The sequence below is a fragment of the Danio rerio genome, chromosome 6, assembly GCF_052040795.2.
Source record: "Danio rerio strain M-AB ecotype USA chromosome 6, GRCz13ab, whole genome shotgun sequence".
Lineage (NCBI taxonomy): Eukaryota > Metazoa > Chordata > Actinopteri > Cypriniformes > Danionidae > Danio > Danio rerio.
This window is the reverse complement of record NC_141026.1, coordinates 9316167-9332526: the sequence shown is the minus strand read 5'-3', so window position 1 is coordinate 9332526 and position 16360 is coordinate 9316167. Positions and strand designations below refer to the sequence as shown.

At 37.3% G+C, this 16360-nt stretch overlaps 1 protein-coding gene across 10 annotated transcripts; it reads left to right on the top strand.

Moving 5' to 3' along the window:
• Positions 1 to 253: 253 nt before the first annotated feature.
• On the top strand, positions 254 to 14846 carry wiza (WIZ zinc finger a). Of its 10 annotated transcripts, none has more exons than XM_087256520.1 (11): positions 254 to 318; positions 1301 to 1412; positions 3191 to 3757; positions 3919 to 4662; positions 6185 to 6652; positions 7976 to 8287; positions 9728 to 9942; positions 12277 to 12532; positions 12636 to 12801; positions 13755 to 13933; positions 14025 to 14846. In XM_087256520.1, exons 2-10 carry the CDS (start codon positions 1319 to 1321, stop codon positions 13915 to 13917), a joined length of 2985 nt encoding a protein of 994 aa, XP_087112646.1. In that variant the 5' UTR covers positions 254 to 318; positions 1301 to 1318; the 3' UTR covers positions 13918 to 13933; positions 14025 to 14846. The 10 variants fall into 10 exon arrangements, 8 of the variants coding, with proteins under 8 accessions (XP_087112646.1, XP_087112642.1, XP_087112643.1 ...); XM_087256516.1 differs by having other exon boundaries at positions 3188 to 3757; XM_087256517.1 differs by having other exon boundaries at positions 254 to 748; positions 3188 to 3757.
• The last annotated feature ends 1514 nt before the right edge of the window (positions 14847 to 16360 follow it).

Here is a 16360-nt window from a genome sequence, read left to right as displayed (position 1 = left end):
ATGAAATGAAAGTCTGCCAACATGGCCTCCGCGTTGTTCTTGCACATTCATTATAGTTGTGGTCTTGCAGATTCAATATAGTTGTGTAAGCAGTAAAGATAAAGGAAAGAAGCTTTCACATTCATCCAAAAGATCGAATAAATGAAAAGAAAGAATCTATGGTAATAATGTTGTGACAGCAGTCACGCCTCTTTGATTCGCCCTCACGTGGTGTTTTCCGAAAGTGGTATCGACTGCTTTTGCCTTGCAGCTCGACTGTGCTGTGTTGTTTAGAGTGGCTGGCTTTCCTACTGTAACAGAAACCTCGCAACTTAAAAGGTATGCTTTTTAGCATTATGTGTTTTTTCATTTTGTTTTTAATAGAACTGGCGACATGTAGCAGAACCGCCCGTATGTTTTGTGGCTTTACGTTACACACTCGTAACGCTTTTTGTACTTGCAGTGTGTGATCAGTTATTGCTCATGCTAGCTGCATGCGCGCGTCCATTGTGTTAAATGGCTGAAACTGACGCATGAAATGTTTCGAGATGGAAAGTTTGCTTTTGGTTCCTCATAATATTGCAACACTAACATCTCCTGTTGTGATTAAAGCTAATGACTGCGTATAAATTCAGCCATTTAATATTATAGCCGAGACATGAGTGGCTGCACGTGCATTTGCAGTGTCACACTAAGATGTAAACATTGCTAAGAAAAGTGCAGCCATGAATCAAACTACTATAGTCGATCATGTTAATGCTTACCGAAGGTAAAACAGTACGTTTTGCTTTGGTTCTTTGATTTTATTTGGTGTTTTGTTAGAGGTATGTTTAATACATGTTTCCTAATAGGATGCAAACAATGTTATGCTAATGTAGAATTAACGTTAGCTGTAGTTACTATTACGTTTTGGTTACAGAAGCTTAAAGGGATAGTTTACCCCCCAAAATAAAAAAAAATTCTCGCAGTTTACTCACCGTCAAGTGGTTCCACAGCTTCAAGAGTGTCTGTTTCCTGTTGAACCTAAAAGCTGATATTCTGAAGAAAGCTGGAAACCAGTAACTATCAACTTCCATGGAAAACAAATGCTATTGATTCCAGTTTTATTCAGAATATTATCTTAAGAAGAAAGAAACTAAAACATCTTTGTGACAAGTAAAGGGAAGTAAACAACCAACAGAGCTTTCATTTTTTGGTGGAACTACTGTATACCTTGAGTGTGTTTTTCCTCTTACCGACTGTTATTAGTTGTCTTTTCGTTTAAAATGTGGGTATTTAAAAGAGACTGATTTACATGTATTTAAACTTTATTATCTTTAAGATCCAGGAGTTTCCAGCCATGGAGAATACAGCCGTAGACACAGCAAAGACAAGCACAGCCACCTTTTCCAAAGAGCCTCTGGTGTCAGAAGTGCATAAAGACGAATCAGACTGTAAGTACATCAATGATTGAATTTACATAGTTGGCTATGATAGTTGGATATGGTATAATAAAGTACTTAAATATGCTACAATACACAACAGTATAATTCCTTGATTTTTGCCCCATTGCCTAAAGTTAGAGCCAGCCTGCAGATATTGAGAATTGACATATTGCACAGAAAACAGCATGCATGACAGAGACAGATGTTTTTTTACTTCAATTATTTTATTCAGTTAGAGAATACCAAACATGTTTCAATATCATTCTGTTGTCTACATGCAAAAAGTTGAACATAAATCCATAAAACATTTCCAAAAATCCAGCCTTTCCTCTTCACTGACTGCCCACAAACAATGTGTACTTTTACCCAGCATCAAACATTGTATCTGCTTTATGTTGTCAATGTTATGCTTAGAAGCCTTGTATTAAGATTTTATCTTATACCACAAATTAAAAACTTTCCAGTGGAATGCTTGTATTGGAGGTTCAGGTTAATCAAGCGTTTAATAATTAAACGGTGGCTGAAAATGGTATAGTAAAATTGCTATGCTGGATTTTACAAAATCAGTGCAAATAAGCGAACAGAGGCAAACTTCCACTGGATGGCCTTAATGACATGACTGTGAAGTGTTCACCTCAATTTCCGTCTTGAGTAAAAAATTAGCATGAGGCAAATAAACTAGAGTGAGTGGCACAATGGTATTTTTCTCTTTGCAGTTGGTCTGAACACAGCATTACTGTCTATGTTGTTCCCAATCACTGAGGTAAAGAAGCCTCATAAGCAGATTCGGTAATGAGAAAGAGTAGGAATGGAGGGGTTTACAAAGAATAAGAGAAATCAAGCCAATCATTTTGAGATTTTGACACATTAGCTAATTTTTGAATGTATGTTTGCCCTTGGTTGCTAATAAACCTTTTGCAGGCGAACTCAAAAACTCCCAAATATGAGCAACATTTTGCATAATATATGGCAAATAGGTGCCCTGGTATTTGTTTATATATGAAAAATCTATAAAACAGTATAAATGTTCACATTCCATACCAGGGCTCAACCATAAGTACTGCCCGGTGGCCCAGGGCTAGCGTGAGAGACGCTTGGGACAGTAGACAGGATCATTACTGGCCAGATTGGGACAGTGCTGCCTTGTCACTGACATCTATTTTGTCTGCGACTATTTGTCAATTGTGTGCATTTTAAGTTTGTGCTTTTTTGTCTTTAAACACCACCTTCTCTGTGATGTTGTAAACACCATATTGCTCTCCAGTTCCTCTTATCTGATTTGATGTTTTGAGCATGCTGTTTTTTTCCGTAACCTGGTAACAGCCAGTACAGTGAAGAAACGGCAACATGGCGGCAACATCAAATTATAAGGCTAAAAGAAATGTTTTAAAACAATTTTTTAACGTCTTGGAAGCAAAAAAAAAAAAAAGTAATGTTTTGCACAGTTTGCTGTCAGTTTGACAAGTCAGCCACCTTTTGTTAAAAAATTTCGAACCGCAATAAAATACCTCCACATTTTCCTCTGCTCTTTTTGTTTGCATATCACTTTTATTTTTAAGTATTGAAATTCTAGATTCACAGACTTCAATTTTGACACATTATTTAAAATATGTGGCTAAAAAAATAACTATTAAATTCCCTTTTTTTTTGGTGGGGCCAGTGAAAATTTTGGCAGGGCAAGTAAAAACCTGAACCTCTGGCCCGATCGAACCAGTAGAAAAAATCCTTAGCTCTGAACCCGGCATACAGATATATTTACTTTATGCATTCTCACATTCTTACAGCAGGCATCCACAGTTGTGAGTTTTGTGGGACCAATTTTGAAACCAGACCTGGCCTCTCTAGTCATGCACGGTTTCATCTCCGGCAGCTGGGAGTGGCGGTGTCTGACAGCAGTGGAGCTCCTATAGACCTTCTGTCCAAGCTCATGAAGGAAAGAGGTGGAACTCTACCTAAGTTCAAAAAACAGGCCAAGCCTGTCAAAAAGTACAAACACAAGTCCCAGGTCAAGGCCAAGCCTGCTAAAAAAAGTAAACTTCCGTCCCACATCCTCAAAAAGAAACCTGGGCCCAAACTGAAGATTAAAATATCCAACATTGTAAAGAAGAAATATGCTCTTTCCTCATCGTCTGCCCCCTCTGCTGTAAAAGGATCACTGGCTGGTCTGACTTTCGCTGTAGGGAAGACTAGTAAAAAATCTTCAAAGAAGATTGTAGTGTCCAGTCCTGTGGCCTCGTCTCTTCCGAAGGCTCTTGAATCCAGAATTGGTGATAGCAGTCCATCTACCTCCCTCTCTCTGGCCTCCGCCAAACCCCTCTGGGCTCCTCAGGAAACAGACGCTCCACTTAATTTAAGTAAGTAACTGCAATAAAAAAAAAATGTTGGAATGTGTGTGGAAGTGGAATTAAATCTTGGACTTGCTAATTTTACCACTCTATAAAGCAAGCTAATTAAATCTTTGCGTGTAACATTAAAATAAATAAATTCTGAAATGCATTTTGTGCTTTTTCACCAGCAACTATGACGAATTCCACAAAGAGGGAAGACGTCCATGTGTGTGAATTATGTGGAGCGTGGTATGAGACTCGTAAAGGTCTATCCAGCCATGCACGGTCCCACCTCCGGCAGTTTGGCGTCCATTTGGACTCTAAAGGTGCTCCCATAGAATTGCTCCATAAAATTATCCAGAGCGAGGATTTCCAGGAAAAAGCCAGTGCTGGTCTGCTGGACATCCCAGACATTAAGGATCGCACTTCACTCACCTCTGTTCCTTCCACATCATCATCTACCAGCAAAAATCCATCTCCTTCCTCTTTGGTACTTAAAGGACTGACATCTATTCGTATAATACCTCCCTCAGTCAAAAAGCAGAAAACTTCTTTGGATGTTTCAGGGAACTTACTCAGCAAAAAAGCTCAATTTAAATCCACTGTCTCAGCCAAAAAGAAGAAGATTTCACAGGATTTTTCAGGGAACATGCCTCTCAGTGGCCAAACAGAACTAAAATCACCTTCAAGGAAGAAGAAAAAGCTCTCTCCAGATGTTTTGAGCATATTGCCTGTCAGTGGTAAAGCAGAATCGAAATCATCCCCACCAGCCAAAAAGCAGAAGGTTTCTGCAGATGTTTCAGAAGCATTGCCTCTCATTGAGAAAACAGAACTGAAATCAACTCCCTCAGTGAAGAAATGCAAGATTTCTTCAGATGCTTCAGCAAGTTTGTCCCTTGGCGATCAAGCAGAGTTTAAATCACGCTGTCATGGTGAGAAAATAATTATTAATGTAATATTATTTTTTGTAAAACTAAAAGTTTTCTAATGTTGGCAGAATGTTTGATATAACCCAAATGACAAAAACTGGAAACTTTGAAATAGTTTTTTAAAAAGCAAAATGTAAATTTTATATTTAACTATATATATATATATATATATATATATATATATATATATATATATATATATATATATATATATATATATATATATATATATATATATATATATATACTTATTTATTTATTTATTTATTTATTTATAGATAATAATATAAGTCAGAATTATTAGCCCCCCTTTGAATTTTTTTTCAAATATTTTAAATATTTCCCAAATTATGTTTAACAGTCAGGAAATTTTCACAGTATGTCTGATAATATTTTATCTTCTGTAGAAAGTCTTATTTGTTTTATTTCGGCTAGAATAAAAGCAGTTTTTCCATTTTTAAAAAGCATTTTAAGGTCAAAATTATTAGCCCCTTTAAGCCAATTTTTGGCGATAGTGGTTCGATAGCCTAGCTAACCTAATTAACCGAGTTAGGCTTTTAAATGTCACTTTAAGCTGTATAGAAGTCTCTTGAAAAATATCTAGTCAAATATTATTTAGTCATCATGGCAAAGATAAAATAAATCAGTTATTAGAGATGAGTTATCAAAACATCGTTTAGAAATGTGTTGGAAAAAAAAAAATCTTCTCTCTGTTAGAGAGTGAGTGAGTGAGTGTGTGTGTGTGTGTGTGTGTGTGTGTGTGTGTGTGTGTGTGCGTGCGTGCGTGCGTGCGTGCGTGCGTGCGTGCGTGCGTGCGTGCGTGCGTGCGTGCGTGTGTGTGTGTAAATATCATTATATAATTATTATATAATTATCATTATTTTGATTTATTTATTTATATTATTCAGCAAGGATGTCAATAACAACTAAATGATGTTCTTATGAGATATTTTGTTTTTACAAAAATGTTAAGCACAACAAATGTTTTCAAAATTTATAATAATATTAATTTCTTTCTTCATAAATGAGCACCAGATGAGTTTTTTTATTTATATTTTTTTGATTGGTTTTTGATAGATAGCATTACATTTACTTAAAGGCATAGTTCAACCAAAAAAAAACTTCTGTCTTTGTTTACTCATGCTCTGGTTGTTCCAGACCTTTGTAAATTTCTTGGTTCTGCTAAACATAAAGAATTATGTTTGGAGAAATATACCAAAGATATACTCCCTCAATACCAAACAGATCTCGGTGTATATTCACTTAAGGGTGAAAGATCAAAAATCTTTTGTATTGTATTTAAGCTGTGGTTCTCACACTGCACTGCACTTTTTGTCTCCTTTGTCTGCCACACACTTTTCAAGTCTTTCAGGCTGTTAATGAGCTGAGGATGTGAATCAGGTGTGTTTAATTAAGGAGACATGGAAAATGTGCAGAGGTGGTGGTCCTCTTGCAATGTGATTGAGAAACACAGTTGAGACTTTATCTCTGGTCCTAACATACTTTTCTCTTTCTTCCTCAAAAGGTGAATCATCTAAAACTGTCAAATGTGAATTCTGTCATGAGAAGTTTAAGAAGAGTCAGAGTTTAGCAAGTCACGCTCGCTATCACCTCCGGCAGCTCGGCATCACAGAGTGGTCTGTCAAGGGGTCTCCCATGGCTACCCTGCGAGAGGTGATGGCCCAACGGGCTGCTTCTGCAGGATCTCTCTCTACCCTGGAGCCGCCCTCACTGACTCCGCTTTTATCTCCGTCTGCACCTCCCTCAGCACCCCCGCTTCTCTTAGCTCCTGAACCCCCTTCATCCTCCCCTCGTCCAGTTCCACACAAAGTTCCAAAGGCCAAGAAAGGTTTCAGGACTGTGAACCCAAAACCAAAAGACGAGCCTGTGGAGGTTGATGTCTCGAACATAGAGTCTTCAAAGTCAAAAAGTGCACCCATCACACCTTTAACACCTCTGTCAGATTCAAACGCAGTCAAATCACCTGTGATTGGTGAGTACTAATGTGTTGCTTGGGTTTTTGCTTCCTTTTAAACACAATGTTGCAAATGTTTGTGTGATGGTTAGATTTCTGGTTAATTTGATCTTTTAGAAAGGTGCTATATGTAGCAACACTAGTGGATGTTTAGGGAACTGCAGCAAGCAAGTTATTACTTTTGCACCTGTCTGTATGTAATGTACAAGAAACTTGTGATTGGTTCTTGCTTCTCAAAAAACAACAACAACAATTTAATAAAATATTTCTAATTGTATATAGACTATAGAGCAGTGGTCACCAAACTTGTTCCTGGAGGGCCGGTGTCCTGCAGATTTGAGCTCCAACCCTAATCAAACACACCTGAACAAGCTAATCAAGGTCTTACTAGGTGTACTTGAAACATCCAGGCAGGTGTGTTGAGGCAAGTTGGAGCTAAACCCTGTAGGGACACCGGCCCTCCAGGACCAGGATTGTTGACCCCTGCTATAGAGACACTCAGAAATTTGCCCGAATGGGATTTGTCTGAAAGTCAGGGAAGGTCGAATGTGTTTAAAGTTCCTGTTAACTTTTGTTATATTATGGAGCTAATAATATTCCAAAACAATCTAAATTGAATTGTGTTAAAGGTGCAGTAGGTGATCTTCCACAATGCTAACAGCTACCTTGCCGTCTAGAGCCATGGCTCCTGAAACAGGAGCACCACAAAAGAATGTGTTAAAAGCGACTAGTGCTTGTCCGGCGGCATGCTACCCAAACTGACATGCTATATCAGAGCGAATATTTAGAGTTGCATGGTAAACAATATAGATAGAGACTAGGCAGAATAGCGGTATTTACTTGTGTTTTGTTGTTAAACTAATTAAAATCTACATCATTGATGCTGTAAAAGGTCCCTTATGAAACTGAAAATAGTCTTATAAATCTTTTATCGAAAGATTTTAGTAGCTGAACAACACTTCTGTGAAGATGTAACCCATTTGTAACATCTAACGTTGCATCAGCTTTGTGTGAAGCTAAAACAGTTCTAAAACAGAACATTACCGTTCTAAGAGAAATCCTTTAGACATGGTGTCATCCTTTCTCCAGCGTGCAAAGGTAACTCCAATATTGATACAGGTTTTTAAAAAGTTTGATTCACCATGTTTTGACCGATCGCGCGCGCATGCTCTCTCTCGGAGCTGCGTACAAACGGCTGCGCCATTGTTTAAATCTGCATTTGCTGACAGGTATTTTGGGCTACTTATCGGAATTATGAGAGATGTCGGTCCGACTCTATTTAATTGGATGAACATTTTTTTGTTTTCTGATCACAGTGTTCACAATGTTTGTTTCACACAGCCGCTAAAACTGAGAACCAGGAGCCCAAACAATTTGTATGCTGTGACTACTGTGGTGAGATGTTTGATACTCGTAAAGCTCTGTCCTGTCACGCACGTTCACACTTACGACAACTGGGAGCAAAGTGGTCCTTGAAGTTCCCACCCATAGAGGCGCTGCATGAGCTCATGAGGAGAGAGGGCACTGTACGGGCATCCCAAATCAAACCAGAATCTGCTTTAGGGGCGCCAGTGCAAATCAAGAAAAAGGCAATCACACCTCCAAAGTTAACTCTATCACCAGTGGAAAACAAGAAACCTGAAGACGGCGCAGGTACATTGATTTTTTTTTTTTTTTATGAAAATATTTTTACTTGCATGATTATTTATAAGGCAGCATGGTGGCTTAGTGGTTAGAAATGTCGCCTCACAGCAAGAAGGTCGCAGGTTCAAGTCCAGCCTAGGCCAGTTGGCATTTCTGTGTGTAGTTTTCATGTTTTCTCTGTTCGCGCGTGGGTTTCCCCAGGGTGCTCCGGTTTCCCCCATAGTACAAAGACATGCGCTATAGGTGAATTGAATAAATTAAATTGACCGTAGAGTATAAGTGTGTATGGTTGTTTCCCAGTACTCGGTTGTGGCTGGAAGCTGCATAAAACATATGCTGGAATAGTTGGCGGTAGGCTTGGGCGGTATTTTAAATTTTGATACCATTAAGTCTCCTCCCCATTTTACCTCGGTATCCGGTATTACCGTGCTTAACTAACAAAATGATGACGTAACGCTCGGACAGTGCCACCAAACTGTTGGCTTGTGCCTAAACCTTTCAGAAACTGAATACCGTATATGCAACCTAAGGTCAACTGTTTGTCCTGTTCGTATTCTTCTGCGCGAGACGCTCTCTCTCATTCACACACACACACACACACACACACACACACACACACACACACACACACACACACAAACAGACAGACAGAGACAGCACCAAGTGACGCACAGCACTATGCTCTCTCTCGATCTCAATTACATGCACACACATAGATAGAGAAAGAGAGAGCACCTCTCTCTCTCTCTCTCTCTCTCTCTCTCTCTCTCTCTCTCTCTCTCTCTCTCGATCACACACACATAGAGAAAGAGAGAGCACCAAGTGACACATAGTATCACACTATCTCTCATTCACACACACAAACAGCAAACATGCGCATGTGTGCGTGCTCGCTCACTCGGGAGCAATATTGTTTAACCGCTCCCTTTCAAATTACACTAGTAACTGTTATTTTAGATCCTGCGGTATACCATATTACCGTATTACCGCCCAAGCCTAGTTGGCAGTTTATTCTGCTGTGTCAACCTCTGAAACAGAGACTAAGCTGAAGGAAAATTAATTGTGATTATTATTGATTATTTGTGAGTACAGAGTTAAATAACACAAGTATATAATAAATAATTATAAGTTAAATAAGTTAAATTATAAGTTAAATAAACAAATAAATAAAGCATATTTTAAGTTTTTTGTAATTACCTATAGTTATTTTCTTGCAATATCTACTCATCTAAAACAATATTCTAAATTTGTGACTTTGTTAATGTCTCTTAAAGGCATAGTTAATTCCAAAATTTTCAGCTTCCTGGTTTCTTTCTTCTGTTAAACACAAAACAAGTTATGCTGAAGAATGTTGGAAAGCAGAAGCCATTGACATCCATAGCTAACAATACTGTGGAACTCTCAATCTTAATGACTTTTATTCTTCACTGTCTTTTCTTTCTGCTATAGGCTGTGATGCTACCTGTGAACTGTGTGGTTTTGATTTTGAGAACCGAAAGGCACTGGCCAGCCACGCAAGAGCCCATCTGAGGCAGCAGGGAGTGGACTGGAAGGTCCACGGTTCTCCTATTGAGACCCTAATGGCCTGGATGAAGAGTGAGCCGCAGAAAGTAGCAGAGCTCCACAAGAGTTACATGAGGGGCCAACTACCGTTTGTTAAGAAGGTGAGTCTTATCAATTTCTTTAGGGGTTTTTCACTTTCTTTATGACAGGACAGTAGAGAATTCAGACAGGAAAGCTTTGGGAGCAGAGAGAGGGGAAGGATCAGCAAAGGACCTCGAGCCGAGAATCGAACTCTGGTCGCCGTGAGCATGTTGGTGCTAGATGTCAGCGCACAGTACTACTAGGCTACTGGCGCCAACACTGAACGAGGTTTTACACATCATTTACTAAAGAATGTAAAAAAAAAAAAAAAAAGCCATTGAATTTACGAATTGCATCTGTGTATTAATGAATTTTTTTGAATTGACGAATTGGTTTGTGTATTTATTAATTGTTTTGAATTAACGAATTGGTTTGTGTATTTATGAATCATGTTTTGAATTAACAAATTAGATTTGTGCATATTATGAATTGTTTTAAATGTATGAATTGGGTTTGTGTATTTTTAAATATTGTTTTAAATTTACGAATTGAAATTGTGTATTTATAAATTGTGTTTTGAATTTACAAATTGGATTTGTGTTTTTGAATCGTGTTTTGAATTTACGAATTGGGTTTGTGTATTTGTATTGTGTTTTGAATTTACAAATTGTGTTTGTTTATTTTTGAATCGTTTTGAATTCACGAATTCATTTTGTGTATATTTTGAATCATGTTTTTAATGAATGCATTGGATTTGTGTGTTTTTGAATCGTGTTTAAATTTACACATTGGATTTGTGTATATTATGAATTGGTTTGAATTTACGAATTAGGTGTGTGTGTTTTTGTATTGTGCACTGGATTTGTGTATATTATTAATTGTTTTAAATTTACACATTAGATTTGTGATTATTATTAATTGTTGTAAATTTAAGTATTGGGGTCCGTTCTTCGTACCTCGCTTAAATGATCTAAGATTATTTGGCAGATCCTGGATCTTTTAATCTCGATAACTGATCTCTCACTAATTTGGTTCTTCAAAGAAGTTCGCGGATCAGATTAGAATGTCTGGATGAACTGATCTGAGATCGCTGCGTGTGTTATGAAGGACAGATCTATCGATCCTCGAAATCATGATCAGCAATGCAACGATTGGCTGACGGCACAGAAACGTAATGACATCATCTGATTAATATTCAATTATCCATGTGAGCAAAGTTACATCAAATTAGCAGTAAACGGTTTGTTAAATATGACACGCAAGAACTTTACACATTTGTTGTGAGCTGCAGGCTTTACTCTTTCATTTGTCAAGACAAGAGTATTCATCATGTATTTCAATGCAAATCAATGTATTTAGTTCTACATTTAGAAAAGATTTTCTTTATTATAGTAGCCGTTTTTTAATCGGTGTAAAGAATAACTGGTTGTTTACAAAAGCATTTTGATATTGGTAAAGGTGTCTGCAACTTTTGTGAAGCATCAAATCACCGGCATATTAACTATCAAAATATGTTTATGACTGCATAAATGTATTATTGCTTTAAAAAAAGTAACATATTGTGCATTTCTATTATACACAATTTGTACTAAAGCTATCTAAAAAGTTCATATCAATAAGTTTTCTCTTTGCACCAGATGGCAGTCTTTGTACTTTAATTTCGAGGGTGCAGATTGCATACGTTTTATTAATATGTATAACTTTATTTATTTTATTAATGACTATAACTTCATATATATAGTTAAAAAAATATGTACCATTTTCCCAAGTGTATATAACTACTACTGTAAGAAAATATCAGAATTCGGAACATACTTTCTGTATTATCTTTGCTTGAACTGAGCCGATCTAATCCTGTTTATATGAATTGAACCTGCTTCCGATCAGGTTTGACCTAGCAGAACTGTTGCCATGACAACAACTCTCGGATCAGCTTTGAAGAACGAAACGATCCTGGATCGTGTCAAATCGTCAACATCCAAATCCAGCTAACTGAGTAATCCACGTACGAAGAACGGACCCTTGGACTTGTGTATTCATGAATATTGTTTTGAATTTAGGAATTTGATTTGTGTATTTATTAATCGTGTTTTAAAATTACGAATTGGATTTGAGTTTAATATGAATTGTTTTTAATTTACAAATTGGATTTGTGCATTTGTGCATCGTGTTTTAAATGTATGAATTGAGTTTGTGTGTTTATGAATCGTGTTTTAAATTTACAAATTTGATGTGTGTATATATGAATTGTGTTTTGAGCTTAAATTGGATTTTGTAAACGTGTATTTATGTGAATGTTGTGGATGTATGAATTATATTTTGTAAATATATTATTTTTTAGACTGATCTGGCTCAATACCTTATTGAATGTTTGATTGCTGGGAATTAATCTTCTCAAACCATCTCTGTTGCAGGTCCCCAGAAAAACCTCCACTCCATACTCATCCTCAGACTCTGAGTCTGTCCGTCTTGGTTCTCCCAAAGCTTCATCGAAAGACTCTGCAGGTCAGCCGCAGGTATCCCAGAATTCCAAAGCAGCAAGAGATGGCAAAGCAGGGATGAGCCACTATTCAACTCACAAAAAACGGCCTCCGTCAGATGAACTATCCTCAGACAGCCTTATCCAGTCTCCCACAGCCCGCAGTGAGCTGAACGTTCGTTTACCTCGAGGTAAAGGGATCTAAATTTAAAGCTTAAATGTACAATGCACTAATTGAGGTATTAAGTAAAAGAAAAAGAATATGTGCAGTGAAAGTCTCTGTTGTTGTCTTAGGCTTTGAACGGCGTCCTACAAAGCATTCATCCCACTCTGAGAGCAGATCTGGGGAAACGGAACCTTCAAAGCCTCCTCGGGTCGGAAACATTCCTTCTTTGGTGCCCAGACCACCAGAAACCAGCTTGGTGAAGCTGGTGGGCAAGATATACTCCCTCAAGTGCAGGTACGTGAAATACTACTACTATACTACTACTGTAGTACGTGAGGTACTATTATGAGCTTGCCTGTTTTCCTGCATGGATGTGGAGAAGAGCTGTCTAAGCAGGTTTAAAAATCAGTTCACAATGTTTATTTTCCTAGTGCACATTGTTACTCTTTACATCCACAATTAATCCATTCAAGTTAATCCACTGACAAAAATAGTAGTAGTTTTTGGTAACGCTTAAGTAAAGGTCCATTAGTTAATGTTAGTTAAGGTATTTATTAACATAAACTATTAGTAATACATTTATAACGGTATTTAGTCACGCGAACGCTCCCGTTCAATCTGCCCAGTTGGTGGAATGAACTCCCTAACTGCATCAGAACGGCAGAGTCACTCGCTGTTTTCAAGAAACGACTAAACACTCAACTATTTAGTCTCCACTTCACTTCCTAATCTGCAATTGTCTCTCTGGATATACCACTAACTGCACTCAAAAAACAAGCACTACTTGATTAATAAATTGCTTTACATGATTAATCATACTTGGTTAATGTTAGTAAATGCTTCAACTAGCATTAATGAACCATTATTTTAAAGCACAGGTGTCAAACTTTCTGGAGGGCTGTAACTCTGCACAGTTAAGTTCTAACCCTGATTAAACTAATTGAGTGCTTTTTGGTACCTACAGATAGGTGTGTTGAAGGAGAGCTGGAACTAAACTCTGCAGGGCTGCGGCCCTCCAGGAATTGAGCTTGACACCCGTTCTAAAGTGTTACCGAAGTTTGATTTGCTAATCTTTAACTAAGACTTTTCAATTCATTGAATACATCGAGCGAAGCTGTGATTGCCATGCACATCTTTTCAAGAAAGCATGGTGTGATTTGTTGTAAATCTCCAAATTTGATTTCATGCGTACTTTTTAAAGAATATATCTATGTAAAGACTGGAGTAATCTGTGAATGATTTGGCAGGTTCTGTGAGGAGGTTTTTCACGGGCCGCTCTCCATCCAGGAGGATTGGGTGATGCACCTCCAGCAGCACATCCTAAAGCTGAAGCAGGACTCCGGCTCATCAGCTCAGCCTCCTCTCAGCCAACCAGAAACACCGCTGCTCATCGGCCCTCAGGCAGTCTAGAGGCTCTTTCTCTACTGTAATCTTATGCAATGACACTACACTGACTTGAGTACAGCTTCATCATCTGGACCTTAATTGTCAACTGTGATGTTTCCTTTTATTCAAAGGTGATCAGTTTTATAGGACACTACTGAAAAATGTGGACCACAGCTTGTCCTACCTATCAAGCATTGCGAAGGCCGGTAGGTTTTTATCGTATTTTCATAACGCTACTACGTTTTGCTGGTTTCTTGATTAACAAGATTACAAGCCCGTTGTTTTATACTGTACTTAAAAGTTGCGATTAGTACTTAATGTGTCTAATTTTAAAGAGCGTTTTATGAACACAAACTGTGGAGACCAGCAATTGGTCATCGAAAATAATATTATTTTTACTTTTAGTACTTAAAATTTTTATACACCATCCTACAGTGTCATTTTCAATGCCAAAAAAACAGATTTCTTTATATGTGTTCAGGAAATAGTTTCAGGATTTTTGCAGCATAAACAGAAACCAGCACTACAGAGCAGTCAGGTGACGTCAAGTGATCTTAGGTGAACGTTTACTGTCTTACTATAACAGATTTTTTCCCTATGTCTTCACGTGTAAAATGGGTCTACAGTTTGATACTATTACATGTTCTTGTGTGTTTACATGATGCTATTACATGTTCACTGTGATCTGGTGTCAGGTTGGAGTAGATGATGTTGTATTCTCTAGCGTCAGACCTTTCCAGAATGTTGTATGTGGAATTTATTTCCACATCTGTTGTTTTTTGTGTGATTTCTGATGTGTTTTAACCAATTTGCTGGCCTTTTAAGGTTTTAAGTAAAATCCAGTTCATAATCCCTGCAGTGTTCTTGCGAAATAGTTTGGTACACGTTATTAAAACTACTTTTTATACCTGCGTTTGATTAATAAAGTCACACTGTAAGTCTTTTTACTGTAATGCGGGCCATTTATAGACTGTTTGACTGAATCTTTAGAATAATCAATTCAGCGTACGTCTCTTGTATCTGAGACCAAAAAGAGTGATATTCCCAGAGCTGCTCTCGTTTTTCCATCTCGAGCTGTTTTCCACTTTTGAGCTCTGTTAATGTGATGTTCCTGCGTAAATGAAACCCTCCTGTTTGGGGAGTTTTGTCTGCTTCCTGCAGTGAGGAGTCTGTGTAAAGCAGCTGTGCTGACAGATGTTCATTACAGGACATATAGACTGGGTCGACACATTTATGGAGCTCTTATGTGAATAAAGGGCCTTTTCAGGTGGAAGAGGAAGGGGAAATTGAGCACTTATACAACAGGCTGTTCTGCTAGGACAAACTCCGTTATTATGTGCTTCATATATGCTGTAAAAGACATCTTGTTTATTTGTAGTAAAACATATGACGCTGCATTCTTAAAATTCTTCAGATATTACATTAAATGACACTTTGGACCTGAAGTGGGGAAATATGATTTCTGGAAAGTTCTGCAATGACTTTTTAAAAACAAAACTGAAAAATCCTAAAACTGTCCAGCGCTATTGTTAGCAGATTGACCCAAGTGCTGTCTTCCTAAAACTATAATGCAGTGTTTTTCTAGTTTAGCCCGAGCCCCTCGTGTAGAGAGATCAATGTGAGCTACATAGAAGAAGTGGCTGAACTAGGTTGTAGTGAACAGATGTGAAGAGACCTTTTTTTTTTTTTGAGAATTTAAAAGGCAATCTGAAGTATAGAACATTCTGGATGCAGTCGAGGAGAAATTCTGCAGATGTGTCCTCTGCACAAGCCATTAATCGTAACGAAGGAGTGAAAGTTCTGTTGTTATTTACTCTCCCTGGTGTTTTAATGCTGCAAGCCCTAAACAAACTAAACTTTAATAGCAACAAATACTTCTGAGCAGTTTCTTTAGGTGTGATAAGCGTACACTCAAAAAATGATGGGTTGTTTCTTCAGACTACTTATTTAAAATAAGTTTGTTTTCAGGCAAATTAATCGTTTTATGTTTAATAACGGTCAGAATTATTAACCCCACTTTTAATATATTTTTAAAAATATTTCCTAAATGATGTTTAACAAAGCAAGGACATTTTCACAGTATGCCTGATAATATTTTTTCTTCTGGAGAAAGTCTTATTTGTTTTATTTCGGCTACTGAAAAATTGTTGCATACAGAACTGTTGCAAACAATTTATTTGTGTTGAATTTAAACAAAATAAGTTGAGTAATGTTCAACTTAATTTGTTTGTTTAAATTCAACACAAATAAATTGTTTACAACCACTTAATGTAAAAAAAAATGAGTAAATCTAAGGAATCATCTTTGAATATTTTTTTTCAGTGAAGCAGTTCTTAATTGTTAAAAGTAATTTTAAGGTCAATATTATTAGCCCCTTTAAGCTGTATATTTTTTCAGTTTTTTACAGAACAAACCACTACAATAACTTGCTTAATAACCCTAACTAGTTAACCTAATTAACCTAGTT

Bases quoted from the DNA above. Each gene is read 5' to 3' on its own strand.
- wiza (XM_087256516.1), top strand. From the start codon at position 1,319: ATGGAGAATACAGCCGTAGACACAGCAAAGACAAGCACAGCCACCTTT. The intron at 1,413-3,187 runs GTAAGTACATCA...ACATTCTTACAG, and splicing joins GCATAAAGACGAATCAGACT to CAGGCATCCACAGTTGTGAG. The intron at 12,802-13,754 runs GTACGTGAAATA...ATGATTTGGCAG, and splicing joins ATATACTCCCTCAAGTGCAG to GTTCTGTGAGGAGGTTTTTC.